The sequence below is a fragment of the Python bivittatus genome, unplaced genomic scaffold (assembly GCF_059951505.1).
Source record: "Python bivittatus isolate LINGU-HERP-01145 unplaced genomic scaffold, Pbiv_v1 ctg000680_np1212, whole genome shotgun sequence".
Lineage (NCBI taxonomy): Eukaryota > Metazoa > Chordata > Lepidosauria > Squamata > Pythonidae > Python > Python bivittatus.
Window position 1 is genome coordinate 2,630,120 of NW_028277095.1, and position 24,732 is coordinate 2,654,851.

The 24,732-nt window shown below is 44.6% G+C and overlaps 1 protein-coding gene across 1 annotated transcript; it reads right to left on the reverse strand.

Annotated features, from left to right (window-relative positions):
* Positions 1-1,665: 1,665 nt before the first annotated feature.
* On the reverse strand, positions 1,666-15,267 carry R3HCC1 (R3H domain and coiled-coil containing 1). The gene is made up of 8 exons (XM_088151957.1): positions 15,133-15,267; positions 14,025-14,154; positions 11,907-12,044; positions 9,904-11,266; positions 7,955-8,127; positions 5,261-5,331; positions 4,237-4,332; positions 1,666-2,245 (listed from the first exon to the last, which is right to left on the reverse strand). The coding sequence occupies exons 1-8, from the start codon at positions 15,251-15,253 to the stop codon at positions 2,097-2,099; spliced, it is 2,241 nt and encodes a 746-aa protein (XP_088008083.1). The 5' UTR covers positions 15,254-15,267; the 3' UTR covers positions 1,666-2,096.
* Positions 15,268-24,732: the final 9,465 nt, after the last annotated feature.

Below are 24,732 nucleotides of genomic sequence, written 5' to 3' on the forward strand. Positions count from 1 at the left end.
TCTAAAGTAGAACTGATCTAACTTTCCTTCCTAAAAGCTAAACCCATCCCCTTTGCAGCCCTCAGCCTCTCCCCCCCCATTTGAAGCATGGCTGCTAATAGGTTGTGCGTTTCTGGAATGAACCTAATTTCTTCTAAATGGATGGGTTCAGAAAGCACTTGGGCAGAAACCTTCCCTTTCATTTGAGCCTTTCACCTAGAGATTTAGGGGATCCAGGGGGGATAAGATCCTGAAATGTAGGAGGAGGTGGTGCTGCTTACCTGTATTGGGGACCTAACCCTTGAGGTAGCTACAACCACATTTCCTAGCAATGCAGTCCTTCTACATGGCCTCAAGATTTCTACAAGTTAAACAATGAGAACATCTCCTACATTGTGACAGCAAAGAGGGAGGCGTACATCTGGCTGAATTTTTACTTAAGCTTGCTTGCATTGATAGCAATAAAAATAGAAGCAAATGATGTGCTCCTTGGCTGAGAATCAGGGTTTTTTGTCCAGTCTGACACTTAGTTTGACCGAGGTACATAGCTCCTAAACCTTGTAACACGGCCTTTGCATTAGAAAAAGACATATGACAAGAGTGCTATTTCTGCACCACTGAAGCATCACAACCAATCCCAGCAAATCCAGGCTGGGAAGTCCGATCTGGCCAGTGGGCTGGAGCACCACATCTCTTAGGCCAGTGATGAGTCTTTACCCTCCATAGAACGTACATCACAGCCCCCAAAAATGGCCCTGTCTCAACTTTTCTAAGTTGTTAAATGTAGTGGGCAAAAGAGGATTTAGACAAACCACCATGCATATTGGGTTTGATGTTAACAGCTTTAATTTAAAAAAAAAAGGGGGGGAAAAGTCAGTAAACAAGTCATTGGCTCCTGCAGATGTGTGGTTTGGTGCCTCCAGTGTTCTCACACATAATCTAGACTTAATCCTGTAGCCCAGCATGAGACGGGTGGGGACTCATTCCCCCCACATTAATTTGAGACCAAAGCTTGCAGTTAAAGTGCTTATTCCTTTGGAAAACGGTCCACGGGCAGAAGTAAAGCAACACCATTTCCATCAGTCTCATCCAAGTAATTACACAATTTCTGGGGAGAAATGGCAAGAGGGCATTAACTACTTTTCAACCCTTCTTTTTTCTGTCACTTTTCCGAGATGTGGAACAGTACCACCTAAGGCCATGCAGCACTTTAGATTAAGTTCCAAGAACTTGCTTTGGGGGGCAGAGCGAGGCCAATGTTGCGCCTGTTAGAACTTAAGGCATCCATGACTTATTCTGGGCTCAAAGGGTAGCTGCAGAAACAGTCCCGTGGGGAAAAAATATCACTGCTTGAAGGAGCTGCAGATAAGGGTTCATTCACATCCCTGCGTGCTCCAAAGGACCTCTTGGGAATCAAATCCAAACCCCAATCAGCTTGAATCTCAACATGCATTTCTCAAGCGTATTCAGAACCTGAAGTTAGCAAAATACCAACTGGGGGTTGTGGGGGTTGTAATTCTGACGCTAGCGTGATTGATTGACTGACTGATCAGAAGCTCGTGTATGTTCTTCCCAGCCAAGGAATTCTCCTGGCTCCAGTCTGTAACCTGAGAATTCCCCAAGCTTTGAAATAAAAAAGGGGGGGGGGATACAAAAGGCACAAGGAGGAAAGTAGAATGCTTGATACCAGTTGAAAGAAATTTAATTCCATCTCTTGACAGGAATAAGATGCTAGTTCCAGCCAACTTTTCAGAGAGGTTTAAGAATAGATTACAAAAATTGATCAGCCACATCAACTTCCACGCTAGCAAAGGTTGTTCATCAAGATGTTTCTGGCAATATTTTGAAATGGCCGATGGAGCTCTGCTCTTATGCTACAGTGCCCTCCTGTGGTGCCTTTTCCAATCAGACTCCATCCGTCAATTCCAACTGATTAACTTCAACCAACTTGGGAATTTTCCCAGTTCTAACATATCCAGTCATTATTACCACCAGCCTGTCGCTACTTAAAAAAAGAGAAAAAATCACAACCAAAAAGAACAGATGAGACCTGCCAACATCACATGGTTGTGTACATTGTTTTAATGCCACCCCAAGTCACTCAAACCACTCTGGTTTTAATCTGGCAGGTTAGTGGTTGCTGATTCCAGTCCTTGGCAACCTGAATTCTGATGATATTTGCGCTGTAACCCTAATGCTCTGGTCACCAGCCTTCTGGCTACTGCTGTATCTGTCTGGGGTCTTTCTTTAGCCAGCTGAAGGAGCTCTGAGGAAGAAAAAAAGAGAGGAAAAAAATGGCAGAGAAGAAATACAGGACTTGGAAAGGAGCTGGAGAAGGCGCCTTAAGGAGTCTGGCCAAGTGGGCTTGAAGCCACAAATAATTTTATTCCACCACATAGATCAGGTCTAATCTAGACATACAGAGGACTTTGCTGTTAGAACATCTGTCCCAATAAAGGGGAGGGATGACAGTTTTAGTACTTTTTCCTGTAACACACTAAGCCAGTGTTTCTCAACCTTGGCAACTTCCAGATGTGTGGACTTCAACTCCCAGAATTCCCCAGCCAACTATGCTGAGAGTTGAAGTCCACACATCTGGAAGTTGCCAAGGTTGAGAAACACTGCACTAAGCTCAGGTAGTAGCAGCTAGCCAACTTTGGCCAATCTTGAAAGAAGCCAAGCAGGATTTGACTCGGTTGATACTTGAATGGGAGACCATGAATAAATCCCAGAGCTCTAGACCAGACTGCAAAGTCAAAAAAACATCCCTGAAGGAGGCAGTACCAAACCAAGTCCATATTGCAGCCAACAAAACTACATCGGTATGCTCATGGAGTGACAAGGAGTCAGGTTTTAAGGGAGTCTTTACTACTATATAACACAGAGAAACCTTATGTAATGGACAGAAGGAGCAACCTTGAGGAACGGGAGGATAAGTCACTATGAAGACAACAGTCAGATAAAAGAAATCTGATTCTAGGCCAAAAATGTAACCTGAGAAAGCTTCTTAGACAGGACCCTCCCTAGTTCTCACGAAGATAAAGAACTAGAAATTGGTTTCCTAGTCTGGTCTACCTTGGAGAGCTAATACCTTATCACTCAATTCCCTTCCTTCCAAGAGCCTGAGTCATTTCAGGTGCAATGTTGATATCATTACTTCTGTTACACGAACAAGCACAGTGAACCTTGGGTTCATATACTTCCTCTATCTCCTGGCAGTTCTAAAAAAAATTAACCATGCACTTTTCAGCAAACTACAGTTTACTATTATACTCAACTCAAGGAACTGTGGCTTGTTTAAGTTCAGTTGTAACTAACCAAATTAGAACAAGACTCAAATTTAATCCTTGTTTGGTCACTAATCACACTTCAGCAAGTCACAGTTTATCATATCTTCTGATTATTATATTTATCAATAAATATGTACCAAAAAAAAAGAAGTCACAGTTCTCCAAGTCTTGATAGTAAACTGCAGTCCTTCTTCCAGACACTAGTTTCAAAAGGAAGAGCTATGACATTCAAGGCTTTAACACAGCTCAGGAAAGTCTGTTTACAGCAGTATTTCTCAACCTTGGCAACTTGAAGACGTGTGGATTTCAACTCCCAGAATTCCCCAGCCAGCATGGCTGGCTGGGGAATTCTGGGAGTTGAAGTCCACACGTCTTCAAGTTGCCAAGATTGAGAAACACTGGTTTACAGGGATGCTAAAAATAAATAGCATTTCTGAACCAGTTTTACCATATTAGGATCATCAACACTCTCGTCAAATCCCCACTTACTTGTTTTCCATTGAAACTAAACCTAGCTACTTTCTAAATATTCTGGACGTGAGACAACCTTGTAAAAAAGAAAGATCACAAAAGTTGCATGCCTGTTCAGAAGCTTACTAGTAAGCTATGTTTCCCTGCCAGCTGTGACTAGCATCTCAAATGCAGGCCACTACTTTATTAAATGCAGAATCATTTTTAAATTATCACCTTCTACAAATGACAGAGATGAAAAGTGTACTTTCCTTCCTTGAACACCAGCATAGGAGCCAAACAAAGGAAGACGAGAGAGACTGGTCCTTCCTTCGCCCTCCCACTCTTGCCCACAGGAATTCCCTGATGCTTACAGGTTCTAGGCAGATACATAACTGCAAGGCTATGCTAGAATTTAGAAGTAAAGTGACACAAATCCATCTCCATTTGCACAGAAGTCAAACACGTTCTCTGCTGCTTTTAGGAGGAGACATTCCAAACCGATGACATGTCTTACTTGGCCGCTGAAGTGCCTTGATTTTCGACTGTCTTGTGCCATGGATTAGAGGCCGGATCTTGATGGAGGTATAGCTCTGTTCTAATGCTTGAGATGCTGAACAACAAGAGAGAATTCTCTGAGACACCGAATCACAGCAGATACCTTTCAGCTCAATGCTCCCAGAGTTGGTCTCATGTAGGAGAAGTCTATATGAGAAGTTGTCTTGGGGGCAATCATACTGCATGGCTTTCTTCTGCCCTAAGTACCTGAAGAGAGGCCAGATGGTCCATGCACTCATCTGCAGTAGTCCAGGAATGCCAGTTCAGACAGAAGAGCAGCCAAAAGTCAGTCTCTTCCAAAATTGTCCCAACTTTTTCTTTTTGCTGCTCTCCTGGTTAGCTAGTCCTCTATTTACAGTGGAGAGCAACCCCAGTTGCCCTGTGCAGCCTGGCAGCCCTGTTTTTATGGCACCCTCAACATCCTAAAACTGCATCACCAATACCTGGTTAACAAATCCCTAAAGAGCACAGATAGAATTTTCTGAGGATCTTTAGTAGAAATATTTTAAAATATTTAAACACCAACACTCCATTCCATTCTATGTGGTTCGGTTCGCATAGTGGCTCAAGACTGCTAGTAAAATTAAGCCCCTTCCCCCTCCAAATCCAGCACTGCATGGTTGTTCTGACCCCCCAACAAAGTAATTTTACCCCCTCTGGGTTCCAGCCACCAGCCAGGAGGGAGAGAAGACAAGAAAATAGGCTGCTAGGAGGAGGTAACGGCATGAATGGCAAAAGATGGAGCTGAACTAGCTTCTTTGCTGCATGCATTTAACTGTAAGCCTTTCTAGCAAGTCTATAATATGTAACCAAGGAAGAGCTGCATGATGGCTTTTAAAGATCTTCCAATCCGGTTTGCAGAGGGAGAGGGGGAGGATAAGGCACCAACACCCATTAAATAGAAAGCAAGCGCAGACTTTATTTTATGCATTAAAGGGTGCACGTGTGTGCATGCACCTACACACACACACAGACAAAATTACCTGCTGCCAAACTGGAAAAGATCCCGAGGGCATGAGTGTCATCAACCCACTGCAGCTTAAATCCACTTTCTCTGAAAGAGACAGATCGGTTACAATTCTTTAAATGACATAGTTTCACCAGAGTAAGATTTCATGCAGAAGCAGATCTGAAGCTTTCATGCCCCTCCAAATGCTTTCTGTATTCCTGCACAGTAAGCAGAATAGAACATGCTGGTTTGGTTATATGCAGAGGGTAGCCCCAAGCCCAGTGGTGTGGGGGTTTCAAATGGGACATTTATCCCTCATGCAAGGCTGTCTCTGTACAACTTCAGCAGGCATAACGCATTTGGTGGAGGGGCTAGACCAGCATTTCCAGCCTTGGCCATTTCCCAGTGTGTAGACTTCAAATCCCAGAATTTCACGGCCAGCCTGACCATTGATGAGAATTTGGGGAGTTGAAGTTCACACCCCTGGATGTTGCCAAGACTGGGAAACATGTGGTTAGATTATTGGACTGGGGAGAGGCAGACTCAAGTCACCACTCAACCATGGAGCTCCTCGGTGACTTTGGACCAGTCACTCTCTCTCAATCCAATCTACCCCACAGCGATCTAGGGAATAAAAGGAGGGAAGACCTCTATGGAAGCTGCCTTCAGCTCTCAGAAAAAAGTCTGGAATGAAATGCGATCACCAACATAATAAATCATCTTCCCTATGCATTCTAGCAATGCATGGATGGGTGGCCAGGTAAACCTGATTCAGATGATGCTAGGAAAAATAAACCTGTCTTATCTCAGTGCTGCATTTCCCAAGAAGATCTCACCAGCCTCCCTTCATGGGTATTCATTAAGGCAAAGTATTATGCCTGCAACATAACCAAACCGGTCCCATAACCAAACCCTCCAATCCTCTGCCAACTCAAAGAAGCACAGCCCTAATCAAATGATGAACAGCAGGTGTCCTGAAGAATGCATTCTATTTAATCTCTGTTTTTTCAAGCCACCAGAGAAAAGACTGCATAAGCTGCATAATTAACTCTGTGAATCCGCCGTTGCATAATGCAGTAAGGACTATTAAGCAAGGCTGCTTGAATGCTTAGACCACGTTCATGCAGGACTGTTAGGGATAATCAGAAACAGAATGTCCAAGTTCATAAACAGGGGGTTTTGTTTCTAGCTACAGGAAGCAAACCCAGCTTAACGATTATTCTCTTCTTAACCTGCTTGGGAAACATTGGTTCACATTTGTGCTAACTCAGGAAGGCAATTTGTATGTTGTTAAAACATGTAAGGGATTGATCCTGGAAACCACCAGTTGTGCTTACAGCTGACCAGTCACCTCTTCTGCCATTCAGACGATCACAATCCACGTCTCTGAACTGCAGAGTTCAAGATGACTGGATCAGGTATGTATCAACCATTTTGTTAATCCTTCCATCTATCTCCAAGAAGGCTAGCATTTTCTCTTTTTTTAATGAAAAGGAAAAAGGTAAATAAAAGTTAGTAGCATAACTAATGTTGTAACATACCATGCAACACTGAAAGGGGGGGAAGCAAAAAGTAGACAGAGGACTTCCTAGAGAATTCATGTGGGGCTTCTCTAGAACTTCATCTCTATCTCAGAACTGAGAAGGGAGCAATTAACTCGTAGGAAAGTTGTTCATACAACATACTTGAAAGGAAAAGGTTAGTTTTGCTCCAAACAGTCCCAGACTGTTTTAGGGTAAAGTTAACCTCTTTTGGGTCAGCTATGGGGGTCAATCGATTGCATTAGGGTTAACACATGACTATGACCGGTGTTGATTTGCCAACTTTATACATTTGGTCTGGAATATTTTTTGGGTCTTCTTGACTTAGGGATCAGTCTTCCAGTCATTGTATTCTCTTTCTTCGATATATGTTGCTTCTTTTTCATTCTCTTCTCATTGTAAGCTGCCCAGAATTGGGCGGCCTCAACACTGAAAAAATTAAATTTAATATTTAACTGCCCTTTCCCCCAACCCGGTAAAGCACGTCATGCAAATAGGACCACCAAATTTATATGTTATAAGAACCAGGAACAGGACAGAGTCATCTTGTTAATGAGTCACATAAGGACTGTGCATACTTTGAAAATGATTCAGAAGGACTTTGGACCTCGTGCACCCTTCCACTTCAGCCGAAAGAAAAAGGGACGGCTGCTTTCAGAGTCACCCTGAATCAGCTCACAAAACATCAAAAGCACCTCTTCCAAATCAAGTTCAAACCATGCACAGCTCTGCCTCATATATTGATTAGCAATCAGCACTAGTATTTAGACCTTTGTTACGATCGGTGGTCAAAACAATAGATACATTGATGGACTGATAGTATTTAGACCTAGAAAATTAGAGCTGTCTTATGAATATACAAATGAGCTGAGGGTTCTGTCCCCCAAGCAGATGCTTAATAGCCTCCAATGTTGAAATTAGCTGAATCGATCAACCAGGGATCGATTTGCACAGTCCTAGCCATCCTGCACACCACAGGATGGTCCTGAGGCAGCTACATCAGGAATTCTGTTTTGGGAACTGCTCAGAGATGGAAAACTTTACCTCTCTGTAAAGTTACAATTTATGTTTACATCTCTGTAAAATTACATGACATTTCCCCTCCAGAAAAGGATATTCTACTTTTGGTCCTTAAATATTGGGACTCCCCTGAACAGGAAACACCAGCCTCTTAGCCCACCACTTACTGGAAGTCTGCAAAGGCCTCCAGAAGATGCTCTGTCTTTAGCGAAGGTGAAAAATCATAGATCTCTAGCACATGGCCAAAATCTCCCTCGTTGATCTGTGCCTCCCCATAACCAGAATAATCAAACTGAATTTTCTCAATGCTTATGTCCTTTATGGTCAAATAATTTGTGATCTGAAAAAGAGAAAATCGAGGGTTTGAATAAGAGCAAAAAATTACCTTTACATCTTCACCTTTATATAGTAAGAGTCAGTACAAACCACCATCAACAGAACCAGGTAACAGTCATTCTGGATGCGCTTTTCAACATTTTAAGCAAAAACTAAAGTGCCATGATGGAATTCATTTTCGATCATCATAATCCATAGGGCCACCTACCGACAAATAAATTCCTGCTAATTTACGTTCATAAAGCAATTCTCCAATCCCATGGAAAGAATTACAAGTGGCCCAGCCCCGAAATAGCTTTGCAAGCATATGATTCTACTGATGAGAGGAACTGCCAAGATTGAGAAAGCCTCTCTGACACTGTTGAAAATGTAAAAAGTGCAAAACAATAAAAATACATAGAACCCAATCCAAAACATTTAAAAACAGCAACAATTATTACTTAAGATAGATCTGCTTTCCCTGTCCTTAAAGCAGTGTTTCTCAACCTTGCAACTTTAAGATATGTGGACTTCAACTCCCAGAATTCCCCAGCCAGCTGGCTGGGGAATTCTGGGAGTTGAAGTCCACATATCTTAAAGTTGCAAGGTTGAGAAACACTGCCTTAAAGACTACAGACAGTTTCACTTCTGATTTTTTTTTTATGTGGCTTGAACCCCCAGGGGAGAAATTGTTCATTAACAATCAAGAACTGTTCGACTGCAGTGGATAACATGGAATCAAATCAAGAAAGATAAACTCATGTTTGCTTATTATTTTGCATTATTTTTCACTTCCAAGAAAAGAATTAGAGTGGAGATAGTGTCTGCAAATGGCAAGCAGTCGTGCTGAGAAAGATCAGCTTCGCCACTCATACTAAGCCCAAACCTGATTTGTTTGGTGTCAGGAAATAACCGAGCTGTAAACGATACTTTTTGCGGAAGAATATTCCCATTGGGAAGGACAGAAAGCCACACATGCGCGAAATATCATGGATTTCACTTCACATGTGTTAAACCAACCATCGTGGTGTATTCAACAAATGGTGGTTTAGTGTGATGTATCAACTCAGTTAGTGAATGGTTGACACATGACAAAAAAGGCAGGAAACAAAGTGAAGAAACTTGGGTTTCAGAGTTGTTCATGTGCTAGTAACGTCACATCTAGATTACTGCAATTCTGTATTTCTTAAATTCAAACAGCGGCCCATCTCGTGCTTGTGACTCTGCCATGTGCTTGATGGAAACCATGCTTGGCTGGTCCAGACAGCTGAGGCTGGGTTGCTGAGAATAGGCCTGGCTATGCCTTTGTTGAAACCCACGCACTAGCTGTGAAATAGCCATCAAACCTGGTCCAAAGTGCAGGTTCTACAGCCCCAAACAGCTTGGATACCCGTTGGACCACCTTCACCAGGAGGCTCTGAGAGGGGCTGGTGAGGTCCTGCAACATCCTCCAAGACCTGCTTGATAGGATCAACCCTTCTCTGTGGTGGTACCTGTGCTCTGGAATCACATTCTCCCACGATAGGTTCCCACTAAAAGACTTTATAAACACCTACTGAAACATTATCATTTTACCCAGGCTGTCCCAGGATGAATGTTGGAAGAACACTCCCCTCTCCCCTTTTTAATGCATCTATTTTATTTTTTATTGCTGTTTAATAAATCTTTGATATTGTTTTCATGTATTGTTTATTACACACTTTACTGGTGCTTTTTTTATGGATCACTTTGAGATGCTTCAAAAGAGGTACATTAAATAAAGCCAGGCTCCCGGAAACATAGAACAATACGATGCAGTTACCTCTTGCAAAAGTTCGGCCCCACAGTCATCTTCAAAGATGCTGCTCTTTTCTTCTGATGAAGAAATGCCAAGGCTTCTATCGCCAGCAGACAGCTCCACCCCAGGCCACTGGTGCCCCTCCAGGCCTACAGACTCCTTCTCCTGGCTTTCAAATCGCAGGTTGACTTTGTGGGGATTGGAGACAGAGGTATGCAAGTAGGGTTGAGCCTCAGGATTTAGCAGAGATGGAGTTTTGCAACTGTCCGGTGCAGGAGATGGTACCCACCCCAGTAAGTCCTCCTGAATGACTCTGGATGACTGGATTTGGCCACATTCCAATGGAAGTGCAACAGCGCAGTCCTTCGTTTGGGTTTCCACTGGCAACTCAGGGTCGTCCTTAGAGGCATCTAGAGTTCTCCTTTCCAGTTCTAGGAGCAGCTTACATTCCTCCCCTCCCTTGGCACAAGCACATGTCCCATCCTTATTTTCCAAGAGGGGTAAGTCCTTACTAGATTTCGACAGAATAGCATTTGAAACATCTGTCCCACTGTTTTCAGGAAGGGACAGGAGCGTACCACTATTTAATGGAATGGAATCCTGGCAGCTTTTATTTGCATCTTCTAGAATAGGTGGCTTTGTGTCCAACTCCTGGACTTCTGGAGGTTTGCACTTTTGGCCTTCTGGCAAAGGTGAATGTCCACTTGGTTTTGAAAGAGCATCAACAAAGGTCTCCATCGGTCCTTCTGGAAGACCTGAGTTTTCACAGCTTTCTGGGACCAAAACATTTCTGTCATCTTTATACTGGGTACCTATTTCAGCTAGGTTTGGACTGCTTTGTGATACCAACATGGCCTGCTCCACATTTTCTTGCTTTTCCAGGTCACATGCACTGGGTGCGTCCTTCAAAAGAGGGGAATCCGGGCACCCCAGAGCACCTTTACCACCTTGATTACCAGACTCTGTATTTGAATATCTTTCCTTTGGGGGGTTGTTGGCCTCTGGGTTTTCATGTTCAGTCTTGCTGGATAACCTGTTTCCATCTGTAACCCTCTCACTGCCATAAGTGGCCCTGGATGTTTCACATTCCTCCTTGTTGCTGCCCAAACAATGCAACTCAGTCTCAAATGCTTCTGTGGAGCCACCTTGACCCAAGCCCTCTGGCTTCTTCCGCATCGCCCTAGGGACATAGAGAGCTCTGTCTGGCTTTTTCTGGGGCTGCCTTCTACCCCGGCCATTTCCTCTTCGGGCCTGGGAACTGTTGGCCAGGGCTTCTATCTGCCATGGGCCTCCTCTGGATCGGCTCCCTCTGCTTCTTGCATGGGGAGGGTGGTTGAAGTGGGAGGCTTCAACAGCACCACTGGAGTGATCTGGCTCATCGGGCAACCTATACGCAAGAGAAGAGCCAGAAACGCAAGAAACAGGCAATTCAATGTTTTGAACTCCAAGACCAAATGTATCCAATTTTGGCTACACCATGTAAAGACAAAGTCAAGAGCTTGCCTTATTAAAGAATCCAGTGTAGGTGTTTGTCACCGTCCCTGATTTCAGGGACTTCCTTCCAAGTGCTAAGAAAGGTACTAAGATGCCAACAAGGAAGTCATCAACTGTGTTGGAGTCATGAACACATTTGGAATTTTGAGAACACATTGTGAGACTAACACAGAATAGCTTCTATGCTGCCTGTTTTGTGGGAAGTTAAGAATTCTTCACTTGTCAAAAATCTGGCATATCTTTAACATTTTGAATGCAAAGAACATGCAAGCTGTTCTGAGATGTGAAGCTCTAGAGCAGTGTTTCTTAACCTTGGCAACTTTAAGATGTGTGGACTTCATCTCCCAGAATTCTTGCCAAGGTTGAGAAACGCTGCTCTAGAGAATCAAATGCCTCACACCCTCTTCCTGAATGGTCTTGCTTTCAAAATGCAGTTAAGCCCATTCTGCTGGTTATGGGTTCTTAAGCTTCCATCCCTGATTCAGTTCTCAAGATCTCACTGAAAATGAGCCATTAAAATGGGACCCTCCAACCTGACTGCCGAGTGGCAAACCACTGTCCTCCTCCTCCATCCTTCTCCCACAGAGAAGCTGCTCAGGAGGTCAACGTCATCAACGGTTCGGTGGATCAAGTATCTCAGGCGACTGGACAGAGGAGGAAACAAGAGGACTCTGTAAGAAAAGAAGACAGAGAATAAAATCAGCTGCTCTTAAGAAAGGGACAATTCAGCAGCCGCAAGAAAAGACAGAGATAGAAGAGCTTATAATTTCCCCTAGGCCTGATATTCTATTTCTGATATCCCAAGGTTGTAAGGGCCATTCCTCAAGGGAATTCTGTTACTAGCAAAATACTAGTCTGGCGGCAGGGGGTGAGGGGAGAGGAGCATGCAAATGGGCTTAAAAATAACTCTTAAGAAGAGAGTATGCTTAGCAGCAATAGAAAACCAGAGAGAATGGAGCAATTCTGAATTCTGTGGGGCTTCACGCTGCAATGTTGTTGGGAGTCCAACTCAAAGTCCCTGAACGGGCAGGAAGAGGCGGGTACTCGCCCATCATCAGCCAAAGAAGCTCCCTGAGTAAATCTGGGCTAGTCACTCTCTCTCAGGGGATAGAGCGATTGTAGGGAAAAACCAGGAGGGAGAGTCATGTAGGCTGTCTTGAGTTCCTGAAGGAAAGGCAGGGTTTAAATCTAACAGATAAATGACTATATTATAAGGAGTATCAAAATCCAGCAGCAATCCAGCATGCTGGCAAGCACATTTAAGGGTGCTATCCGGTGGATCCTGGTGAATAAGAAATAAATGTTCTAGTGTATTTAAAGGGCTTACTTTAACTATGTATAGAGCCAAATCTAGAGGGCATCAAGTTAGAGAAAGCTGGTGGTAAAAGATGGCAATCTGTTTTAAAAAAAACAACCAAAAAAACCCCCACCTAACATTGTGCCCTAATATGGTTATACAGTGGTACCTCGGTTCACGAACTTAATTCGTTCCGCAACTCTGGTCACGACCCGAATTGGTCACGACCCGAATCAAATTTCCCCATAAAGTTCAATGTAAATACGGTTAATCCGTTCTGACCCCTACGAATGTGGTCACCAACCGATTTTGGTCGCCAACCAATCAAATTTTCCCATAAGGGTCAATGTAAATACGGTTAATCCGTTCTGAACCATATGTATTTTTTTTTTAAACCACAAAAATATGAAACAAAGTACAGTACAGTATGAAGAGAGAGAACACTAACCTTGCTTGAGGCATGGAGGACAGGAAGGCGGGTGGGGAGGCGGTTATTGTTTGGAGGGAGAGTCCCCCTCCCTACAGGAAGCCATGACCACATGTCACAGCAGGGAAAATGGCCGCGGGTCGTGTTCGTCACCCAATGCGGAGTTCGCGAATGGAAGCAAAATTTTGTGAATGGTGCTGTTCGTGAACCGAATTGTTCGTGAACAGAAGCGTTCGTGAACCAAGGTATTACTGTACATGCATCCTGCTAAGGTATGGCTTCTTAAATAACCCAATGTTTGTCTAGGTGTGCACATCATGCTAAGCCAAAACCCAGACACTTCAAACCACAAGGGTTGGTTCATGCATCATGCCCAGCCAGAACCAAGTTCTCCTGTGGCTAGGGCCAACAAGCTTTAACAGGTAAGATCTGATTATCTGTCCACTTACCCCACCAAGAATTTACCTGGAAAATTCTATTCTTCAGGGTCCCAAATACCAAAGGTCTTTTCATGAATGGACCATGCCTGAGACTGAACATGAGGCCTCCATTCAAAAGCAGAAATTTGGCCTGAATCTCCTCTTTTCCCTTTTGGGATTTCCAGGAAAAAGCGTTTTCCATCCACCTACTATCTGATCCTTTTGATGGAGATTAAGTGTAAGATCTCCTGTATCAAGTCCTGTTTTCTGCCACTGTACTAATCATCCAGATCCTCAAAAGGAACACAAATCAGAAGCAAAACCCAACCTCGGTGGGAGAGAGACATTTCATGCATAGCCTCATTTTAGAAGTCTCTAAGGAAAGAGCGGAGCTACGTTTCATGGATTTACAGTTCAAGCCCTTTTTAAGTGACCTCCCGGCTTTCCTGCTTTGACGGGCAGACAAAAGCTCGGTTTGGGTTGGGGTCATGGGAGAGAAGATTCTTACTTTTCCAGCTGGTTCTGAATGAGGAAATGGTCCAGTTCCTCCATGATCTTGTCAACAAAGTCATTCTCCATGGGAGAAAGGAACACGCCATCCAAACAACGCAGAGCCAGGGTGACAGGAGGGTGGTGGCCTGTCAAGAGGGGGACAAAATTGGACAGATAATTAGACCAGGCCAGAAAGGTTTGCTCCGTTCACCAAGAACAGTCTTCTTACTAGTGCTACAGCTTAAAACACATTTTAAAATTTAGAATATGCCTATAGAATAGATGCATGTCAGGCGATTGCGACATGCATTTTAAAGGTTAAAACAACTAGGAAAAGGAAGGCACAGTTTGCATACAGTATCTGCTAAATATAAATTAAAAACGCTGCAAATGGATCAAGGAGCTGCTAAGATGAAGTTTTTAAAATGAAAAACGAATCGCAGCATTCTCAGTTGGGTAAGGTTTCCAAACGTGTCCCACTAAATATTTTTCCTTCGCCCATCTTTCTACTCTAGAACCCTGCGGCATACGGACAGGTGCAAGGTTACTGTGGTTGTGTTAAAGGCTGATTTATTATTATTTTTAAATGTGCTTTTAAAAAGAGACAGGCCGCTGGGCACATCAGCAGTATTGACCCAGGAGCTGAAGTGACAGTCCTCCGGCCCTAAGACAAAGACACAGCCGGGGGACAAAGCCACGGCCATCCGGCACCCGCCTGCACCAGTTCTCTCGACGGGGCTGCAGGAGGCTCCGGTCGGGCAAAGCAGCCCCTTCCAGCCGACCCCCTATCGTGCCAGTCGCGCGACAACCGTCGCACAGGGCAGAGCGGGGCGCGCGCGGTGGGCAGAGGCTGGCGTGAATCTCCCCGCGGCAGGGCGGCCTCGCTGGAGACGCCCGCCCGCCCGGCCTGCGCCGGGGATCCGCAGCCCCCTCCGAAGCCCGGGGCTCCGCAGGGCGCTGCGCTGCGCTGCGCTGGCCGGACGGCAAGGGCGGTCCGCGCGACGCCCAGCGCGAGCCAGCGGATCCCGCCGCCCTGCGGGCCTCCCCGCCAAGCCAGGCCCCCCGGGAGTTGGAGCGGCGCGCTCGGAGCGGCCCGGGCACCCCGCGGGGGACCCTGCACGTACCGCGAGGCCCGGCGGAGAAGTCCGTCCTCCTTCCCGGCAGCGAGCGGGCGGGCGAGCCAAGCGGCGGCTCGGCTCCTCCTCGCGTCCGCGCCGTCCTCCCCGCCCCGCGCCCATCCTTCATTCACGTGAGCGCTGCCAACTCGGATTGGGCGCTGCGCGGGTTGTGGCCCCGCCTCCGCTCCGGGCCGGGAGAGGGGAGGGCCGGGGAGGGCCGAGGGCCGGGGGCGGGCAGGGCGCCCCCTTTTCCAGCGCTCTCGCGATCCCGCGCCCAAGTCATCTGGATAGGGTTGGGTTCAAGCCACACGCTGGACCGGAGATGGGGAGTTTGCGGTCTAAAGCGCTGGGGGAGCGCAGCCGTTGGCTAAGCCGGGGGCGGGGGGGGGGGGTGAGCCGAGGCGCCACGTTGAGCCGGCCTTTGGGGTGGGTTTGCGCGGCGCGCATGCCGTGATTTCTATTAGCCCGGGTTTAGCCTGCTGCGTGAAGCCAGCCAGGTTCAGACAACACATTAGTTCTTGTTCGCAAGCTTTAGAGTTTCCAAAGGAAACCGCCCAGAGTGGCTGGGAGCCGGACGGCAGACGACGACGATGATGATGAAGGAGGAGAAGAAGAGGGGGGGGACTTGTGTTTCAGGCATGTCTACATTGTTACACTCACGGGTCAGGTTTACCCATGATTAAATGAATTAAATTGCTGAAGTACCTTTAGTCGTCTGGATTTGCACAAGATGCTCCAGAGATCTTTTCCGTACAAATAAGCTAGCCAATCATACCGGCAGAGTTTATACAGCAGGCCTGTTCTACAAGCTACCTACTTCCATCGTAGCCTAGCAAGTTTTTAAAATTCAGCCGCTCGTGCAAACCAGTGAAACACAGCATATCCGTCAGATATATTCTTCATCAATGTAACTAATTCAGCGAATGAAAAACTGCCGACAATTGCAGAAGCACACGTGCTTTGCTTTCGTAAACCTTTATGGGATTCTGTTCATGCAAGCAGCCTTCTTGTTTATTTCACACTACCTTAATTTTGGGTCGCACCGACCATGGGTTACGGGAGTTGAACTCGAATCGAACGCATTAGGAAACCTCTCATTTGGGTTCCGCACCCACTTTCCCAAAATACAATGCAGTGTGGAAAGTTACAAGAAGAGTGGATCTGTTTCTCCTCCTTTCGTGTCTGATTGAGAAGCTGTTTGGGGACTTGTTTTAAAACCGAAGTGGGGACTCTTCCTGTGAATTGGTGATAAATGTAGAGTCATAGCACGTGAGAGCGCTGGCCTTATCGGCTTGCCTGCATGGGCACTGACAGCACAGGAACGCCCGTCTGTCTTGAGCATTTGATTTCACAAGACAAGGAAGGTTCCTTGTGGGGGAATGCGGGGCCTGCAGGGAAAAGGGAGTTGCAGCCCTAGGCCACCTATGGGGCTGGGATCCAAGGGGGTCACCTCTGGCTCTTAACTGAATAAACCATGGTTAGGTATGAGCAAGCAGTCAGGGAAACTTCACTTTTCTCTAGCTGTAGGATGTGGGGAAAGGAGGGAGAGTGCTCACCAGGGGCCTGTTCTCCTGCAGAGGGGCTCTGAAAACAGGCTGAAGACTCTGAGAAAGTAGACCAAGGCTTGTATGTAGCCTTAGGGCCATAGGTCACCTAGCCTTGCATCAATCAGGACAGATGGTATTGTCTATGGCACACAGGTGTTTCTCAGGTTTGAGCATCATCCCACCTTAAGAGAAAACTTACTCGATCTTCAGTTGGTGAAGAGTTGTCCCTTAAGTTGTTGAGATCTTTCTAGTTACTGATCTCAGAATTGTTCCTGGTTCTAGAAGCACCATTGTCTCTCTTAAAGGACCATTCCTGCATTCTCACAAAACCAACTTCCCAGCAACTGGGTTCAATTTAGCTATACCCGTAGTTTATTCTATCCCACTTTCCCATTGGAAAAAGCATTCTCATAGATCTATTCAGCTGGTTAATTTGTGCCTTAAGGTGTGTCTGACCACAATCATTGCATCAAAAATGCTTGTTCATTGACTTAATGTTTTCCATCCAAGTACACTTTTGTAGAAAAAAAAAAAAATTGTGTTCCACTCCATGGTAAGATCTTGCTCTCAGCGTAGAGTTTGAAAAAATGGAATTATATAATAAAATTTCACTGCAGTTAAAAAAAAAAACCTGTTACGTCAAAACCAGCTTGTAAAAAATGTATCATTATTTGCCAGAAGACTGACACCCCCCCCCAAAAAAAAATAGTACACAAAATACAGGCAGAATCTATGTGTGTGTATGCACACAACCATTGACTGGAAGGAGAGTCATAAATTAACTGCCTACTACAAGAAAGTCTTATTGTGCTTCTTCATTATATTCTCAGTCTACAAAATCTTGGGAAGGTGCGAGATTCTCTAACAGACCAATAATATATCGAATGAATGAATGAATGAATGAATGAATGAATGAATGAATGAATGACATCCCCACTGATGCGCCTTGACAAAAGCACAGCAGATGTCATTGTGGATCAACAGAGGCTGAGCAAAATCATTGAGTAAGACTATATCGATCCATTTGCCAGGCAATCCAATTGCCTACAGCAGGAACACAGTAGCTTTTTCAAGTAGGAATCAAAGATCAAACCGGAAGCTTGTTGTGTGATTTCCATGCATTAAAACACAACGGCTCCGCCCCAGGTAATAAGGCTCAAGGCCTGGGTTCTGTGCATATGCTGACGTTATGAATTCATGGCTTCATTTCCAGGCTAGCTCCAAGGAAGCAAAAAGTCCCATCCTGACTCTCTCTTTCCTACTCAGGGAATGTATAATGAAGTACCAGATCCACAGAGAGGATGAGCAACCTGTAGCCCTATTAATGAGGCAGTTTTTCCAGAAAGAGTACCATGGATATCCGGAGTGAGATGGGAGAAAGGGAGCAAATGATGCCGGGTCTTGCAACATCTTTCTGCATCTTTCATCCTTGTATTGTGATGTCATGATGTTCCGTTTGTCACTTTTGGATCCCCAGTTTCTGCTGGACAGTTTGGAGTAGTACGAAAATGTACAACTTTTTGCCACTGCCCAGGCTAATCCTGGTGGTCTCGCTGAGCCTCAGACAACGCTGGTCAAATGCTGCCTCCTACTGACCCCTATTTTAGTGCAAGAATTTGGCACTCTCTTTTAAATGTTTTTATTTATATCATTTGCTTACTGCCTTTCTTTAAAAAAATGGCTTGGAAGAACTATAATAAATTCCATAAAATATGGAATAAAACAGAAAGGATAGGGAAAGATACCAGTGGCAGCAAGAGAAACTTGGACAAATAGGCTTTCAATTTCTAACCAAATGGGAGCCCACTTAATCTCCAAGAGAAGTTTATTCCACAAAGTAGGGACTACTACAGAGAACCCTGCCTTTACACCATAGCTAAATATATTATCAGCAGGCTGTGATAACACGAGGAATATTTTTTGTTGTCGTTTAATTTAAAGTTAACCAGTTAATCAGTTCAACCCTGATTGCTCATTGAAAGGATCGATAATGAAGCTCAAGCTCAGATACTTTGGTCACCTAATGCGAAGAGAGATCTCTTTGGAGAAGACCCTGATGCTGGGAAAGATTGAAGGCAAAAGGAGAAGAGGACGGCAGAGGATGAGATGGTTAGATAGCATCACTGAAGCAATGAGCATGAAACTGAGCAAACTCAGAGAGGCAGTGAAGGACAGGAAGGCCTGGCGCAATATGGTTCATGGGGTCACGAAGAGTCAGACACGACTTAACGACTAAACAACAACAGCAATTTAAAGTTATGGGCAGCAGAACACCAAGGAACTGGTAGGGTAGGCTTTGCGTTACAGATATCATGTCAATCTCTCCCAGGTCTGTCTTCTTCACTGTCTCATTCTCTACATCAGAGTTCCTCAACCTTGGCGACTTGAAGATGTGTGGACTTCAACTCCCAGAATTGAATTCTGGGAGTTGAAGTCCACACATCTTCAAGTCGCCAAGGTTGAGGAACCCTGCTCTACATTGTATGTTTGGAATTAACTCTCATAATTTCCAGTCTGTATAGCCAAAGGCCATGCTGCTTTAAAATTATGGAAGTTGTAATCCAACACAAAGGGGCGGGGGGGGAATGAATTGAGAAATCAGTTCTAGGATATTGGAAAGTATCAGTCCACTTACTCCAACTGATATCTCGTCCTTGTTGTGCCTTGCTTCCAAACAGTGAAATATGCACTTGTTCCACCTGAACCTCCTTCACAGGCAATGTCCTTAGCTGTCTCTGACTTTAGTGGAACGATAGGATTTGCAAAGACCTTTGTCAACAGGGAACCATGATCACTAGAGGGCCCACAAGCTAACCAGATCTTAGAAGAGGCGTGCTCTTTATTGTCCTGTAGAATCAGAGACCAAAGAAAACAAAAACTTATAACTTTCAGAGATTCCCCAATCGGAGGATACATTAGGGTTGAAGCTTTCAAAATCCTGGAATCAGAGTCCTGACATATAGGGAGAGCAACTGGTTAGGGAAAGCTGGATTAGAGAATATTGGCAACACATTATGGGAGTCCTGGAAGAGAAGTGGGAAAACAATCACATGAAATCTATTTGATGATGCCACCACCTTCTCCTGCCTTAAGGCTGAGTAATTACCACTTAGCACACTTGAATGGTAAGACTGATTTTCACAGGGAAATTTTGATGACTCCAGGCCTAGAGGGAAATCTATTAAAGCCGAAGGTGTGGTATTCTGTTCCTGCACTGACAGCCTTATGCCACTCATTGAATACAAAGCTGCTAGGAAGGTTAGCCTTGTGGAGTCCTTGGGGTCCTCTGAGCTTGGCTGTTTTCTTGCAAACGTTTCATTACCCAGCTGGGTAACATCTTCAGGGCTAGAATGGGGTGGGGTTTGCTCTCTGTTCACATACAGTGGCTTGCCCTGCCAGTGTTGGCGGGGGTGGGGGTTTTGTTTTTATTTTTTTCCCTCTGGAAGTTCCTTGATTAAGGTATTGTTTACTGCTGATTGTATGTCTGGTGATAATCTTGGTGCTAATCTTTGCTTATTTGGGTGATGATTGCTGGTGAGGAGATGTTCTGGTCTTTTGTTTTCCTTTTTATTGTCTCTTTTGTGTAGTAGATGTTGTTTATCTCTATGTGCCTGTTGATGGCTGTCTTGTCTGAATACCAAGCTTCCAGGAATTCCCTCGAGGGATTCCCGCCACCCCACCAATACTGGCAGGGCATGCCACTGTATATAAACAGAGAGCAAACCCCATTCCCTTTTAGCACTGCAGATGTTACCTAGCCGGGTAATGAAACATTTGCAAGAAAACAGCCAAGCTCAGAGAACCCCAAGGACTCCACAGTTCAACCCTGAGCCACACATACTTGCTTTTGTAAGGTCAGCTTTGCAGTGGTTTTGGACATCTTCTGTCATTTTCAGTCAGCATTACGGAGGATTGGGGTTAGGAGGTTCCCTGGCTCTTTTTTCTATTTGTATATTTATATGCTTCCTATTCCATGGTTTCTAGATGGCTTATAACAAGGCATAACTGTTAAATCAACAGGAAAAAAAATTGCCAACATAGTTTGGTCAATAACATCTGCCCCCAATACTGCACTCAACTTTATGTCTAAAAGCCCAATACAAAAGCAGTTTTGACCACTTTCCTAAATGTTAATAGCGTAGGGGCCATTCAGATTTGGGGGATGAGAATCCACAGCACTCCTTCTCAGGTAACTCATATTGACCAGGTAGATTGCACCTGGAAAACATCGTCCCAGAGGTAATGAGGACTCAAGCCATAAAGGACTTCATAAATAACCACACTATCTCAAATTGGTAACCAGCGGAGCTCCTGCGACATAGGTGTTATTTTCCTAAACCTACTTCCACAAGTTCACAGGCAGCAGTGGCCTTCTGGCCTTCCAGGTCATCTTCAAGGGCAAGTTAGGAAAAACTGTGCTAAGCATAACAGGTCAAGCCTGCTGCAGATGAAAAACTCTGTTTCTCTTTCACATCAATCATGCAAAAGATAACCTGGTATAGAATTAAGAGCAATTTGTGGGCAGGGGGGAAGATAGGATGGATGGATGGATGGATGGATGGATGGATGGATGGATGGATGGATGGATGGATATAGATTAGATATAGATATAGATATAGATATATTTGTTTCACTTTTCTTCTAAGAGCAATGTGGCTTATGATTAAGGTTTTGGACTGATAATAGGGAGATCCAAATTGGGGTCCACCTTCAGCCATGGAGGCCCACTCAGTGACTCTCGGTCAGCCATTCTGTCTCAGCCCGATCTATCCTGCAGGATTGGGTTGGAGGATAATTGGAAAAGGGAATGCTCTCTATGCCACCAGAGCACCTGCAGAGAAAGCAGGACAGAAATATCATGGCTGACTGACTCATTATCACACATCCTCCCTAGTCCCCCTGTGGGCCTTTCAGAGCTTCCAAAGTGAACATGTGGCACATCTGGGCCTTTTTATGCAACCTGCTGCTGTCATACCCCTCCATGCTGGTTCAGTGCACGAGACACCTTGCCCTCAGTGGGTTAACTGCTCCAGCTCTTTTCCTCTCCCTGTACTGATGCTGATTGCCGAACATTAACATACAAATTGAGAAAGCCAATCTTATGATTGCACAAGAGTCTTCCCTTCAAGGGTCAAGCCCTTCAGCAACTCCTGGCTTGGCTTGGCTTTCCTAGAGTAAGAGGCCCTCTGTGAAGCATTCGCTTTCTTTCTTCCTGATGAGAATAACCTCTCGTGACTCCAGTTTCGAAAAGAACAGAAAGATAATGAGAGAAGCCCAATGGCTTCTGAAGAGCTACTTGATTCCCAGTGCCAGACAATATTGTCCACCCCCTTCCAATCCTCAGTCTCAGGAGAACGGGCTTGTGCTGGTTGGGACTTATGGGCACTATTATACAATACACCTATAAGCTATCCAATTGGGAAAGTGACTTTCAAATGCCCAAACCACTTCGTAAACACTGGCTGAGTTCAGTCATGGTACTAAGCTATGGTTGTAGAATAAGCTACCATAATCAGGATCCCACATAATGCTACACCATAAAGCATAGGTTGCTAACCATGATGGCTAGGTTCACCCATTGCTCTAAGTCAAAATTATATAAGCCTCAATATAGTTTATTATGATAGGTGAATGTAGACATCTAGATCAGCATGATGATCTTGAGAACCAAGACCACAGGAACCAAGGCTGACAGTTAGATATGTCAACGCTGGCTAAAGAATTCATAGCAAAGACATCCTTTGAACTGGACATCTCCATTACTTCAGCTAAATCAAATTTTGCATCAATCTCCAGATTCTATAACTACAAAATGAGAACAAATGAAGGCAAGTTTGCACCAGCTAACCATGGTGGTTCTTGATGCATTTATGAGAATCCTTGATTTAGATTTCCATTTTAGTTTTATCCTGAAGAAAAAAGTCCCAAAGCTCCCATTCACTTCCCCCAGATGCTGGGCCCCACATTCCACTTCCTGGGGCAATAAGAAGGGGCCCGTTTGGAATCACCTTTACAATTCATCTCCAACCAACAGGAATGAGTCATAGTCTGACCTTTGTGTCTCTAATAGCATCTGGTTCAGCGTCTTAAATAGCAGCAGCCTTAGACCCTCCACTTTGTTTCCTGGTAACTGGGGATGTAACTGAAAATGTCAAACTCGGTTCATTTATTATGCATTCCACCCCCAACCCCACCCAAGAGTCTGAGCTGAAAAGAGATCTGTAGATGCTTAAAGCGACTACAACAAGCAACTCTTTTCCCAGATGAGAAATGGTGTCAGTGCCTTCCCTCCACTGTTGAGCTTAGGAGCACCTGTATTTCTCACTCAGTCCACAACTTTGTCATCTAAGCCACTTGCGTGCATTCACCCAGCCAGGTAGCTCAGTAAAGGTTCATACAGGTGTCTAATCAGCAATCATTAACAGTCACACCCTTTTTTGAATTGACTCTGAATATGTTAGCAATTTTGCAAATTAGAAAAGGAAGCTCAGCATATTAACACAAGGCTGGGTATACAGCTTGGGAGGTGAGGGGATGTCCGACCACACACAGCTCTTTAAATATCTTCTAAATGAGGTCATCTTTGATTACCTTTACAGTTATCATGAGCTACTTATGTAAAACATGCTGCCAATTTTCTGCATTGATGGTCAGAGTAGGCTCTGAAGGCTTCCACAAATGGGAGCTAAAGGTCGCCCACCCCTGATTTAAATAAAAGGGAATTCTGGTAAAATGTCAGTGATTGTTTCTTGTGGAAAGAGTAGTTGATATCAAGTGTGAATGTCTGTTTCAATAGTCAAACTGCGCTAGCTTAGTCTGGATACAGGGCAGGAGGGAAGACGCTTCTTCATCTCCCATCATATCTCAAATCTGGAAGATGGAGAAGGGTTCTGTTAGTCTGCCCGGTGACCGGTCCTTCAAAAATCCTAAAAGCTAAAATCTTCCTCTCTGGCTCGTGTAGCAGATTATTTCCTACACTGGCCCATATAAACAAAGCGTAGTAAAGCTCAAAGCACACAGCTTTGCACCTCTAGCTTCATCACACCATCAACCATCTCCTACTTTCTTAAATCAATATTGTCTTGCTCTTATTCCTGAAGTGCAATTTCTCCTCTTCTGTCTCTAAAAAAAAAATCCAACTTCTTGTACAATTTTTCCTGTAATTTATTCCCTACTACTACCATACCTAAGCTATATACTAGTAAGTACTGATGTAAACACACCTTCTTCCTCCTACTTCCAACTTCCTGTCCTTTATATCTTTTTTATATCTTCTTTTTTCTTTCCTTTTTTTTCTTTTTTCTTCTTTAATTTCCTCTTTTCTTTTTTGCACTTTTAGCTTTTTCTTTTATTTCTCCCTTTCTCTTTCTTCTTTCTTGTTCTACTTTAGTTTGTTTTAGTTCTTACCATTGTTGTTAAAACTCTCAATAAAAATTAAAAGCCCCTCTCATCCCTATGGGTGGTCTGTATCTTGCTCAATCTCAGATCCTCTACCAGAGGCCTGGGTTCTGCACAGTATCTTAGCTGTTCCCAGCACTGCACTCTTCTGGACAGAGAGCTCTGAGGTTGTTCCTGGGATCTGCTGGAGCCCCTCTCCCAGCTTAGGAGTCACAGCCCCAAGGGCTCCTACCACCAAGGGGACCACTTTGGCCTTGATTTTCCACATCCTTTCTAGTTCCTACTTTAAGCCCTGGTACTTCAGCTTCTCATGCTTCTTCTTCCTGATGTTGCTGTCATTTGGCACTGCTACATCTATCACCAGCGCTGTATTCTGGTCTTTGTCTACTACCATGATATCTGATTGATTGGCCAGTACCTGCCTGTCTGGATCTGGAAGTCCCACAGGATCTTAGCCCTGTTATTCTCCACAACATTCTGTGGAATCTCCCATCTGGACTTGGGAGGGTCTAGCCCATACACTGTGCAGATGTTCCTGTACACAATGCCAGCTACTTAGTTATGCTGTTCAGTGTATGCTGTTCCTGCCTGCATCTTACCCCCTGCCACTATGTGTTGTACTGTCTCTTTGCACAATCTGCACGTTGGGTCCTGTCTAGTG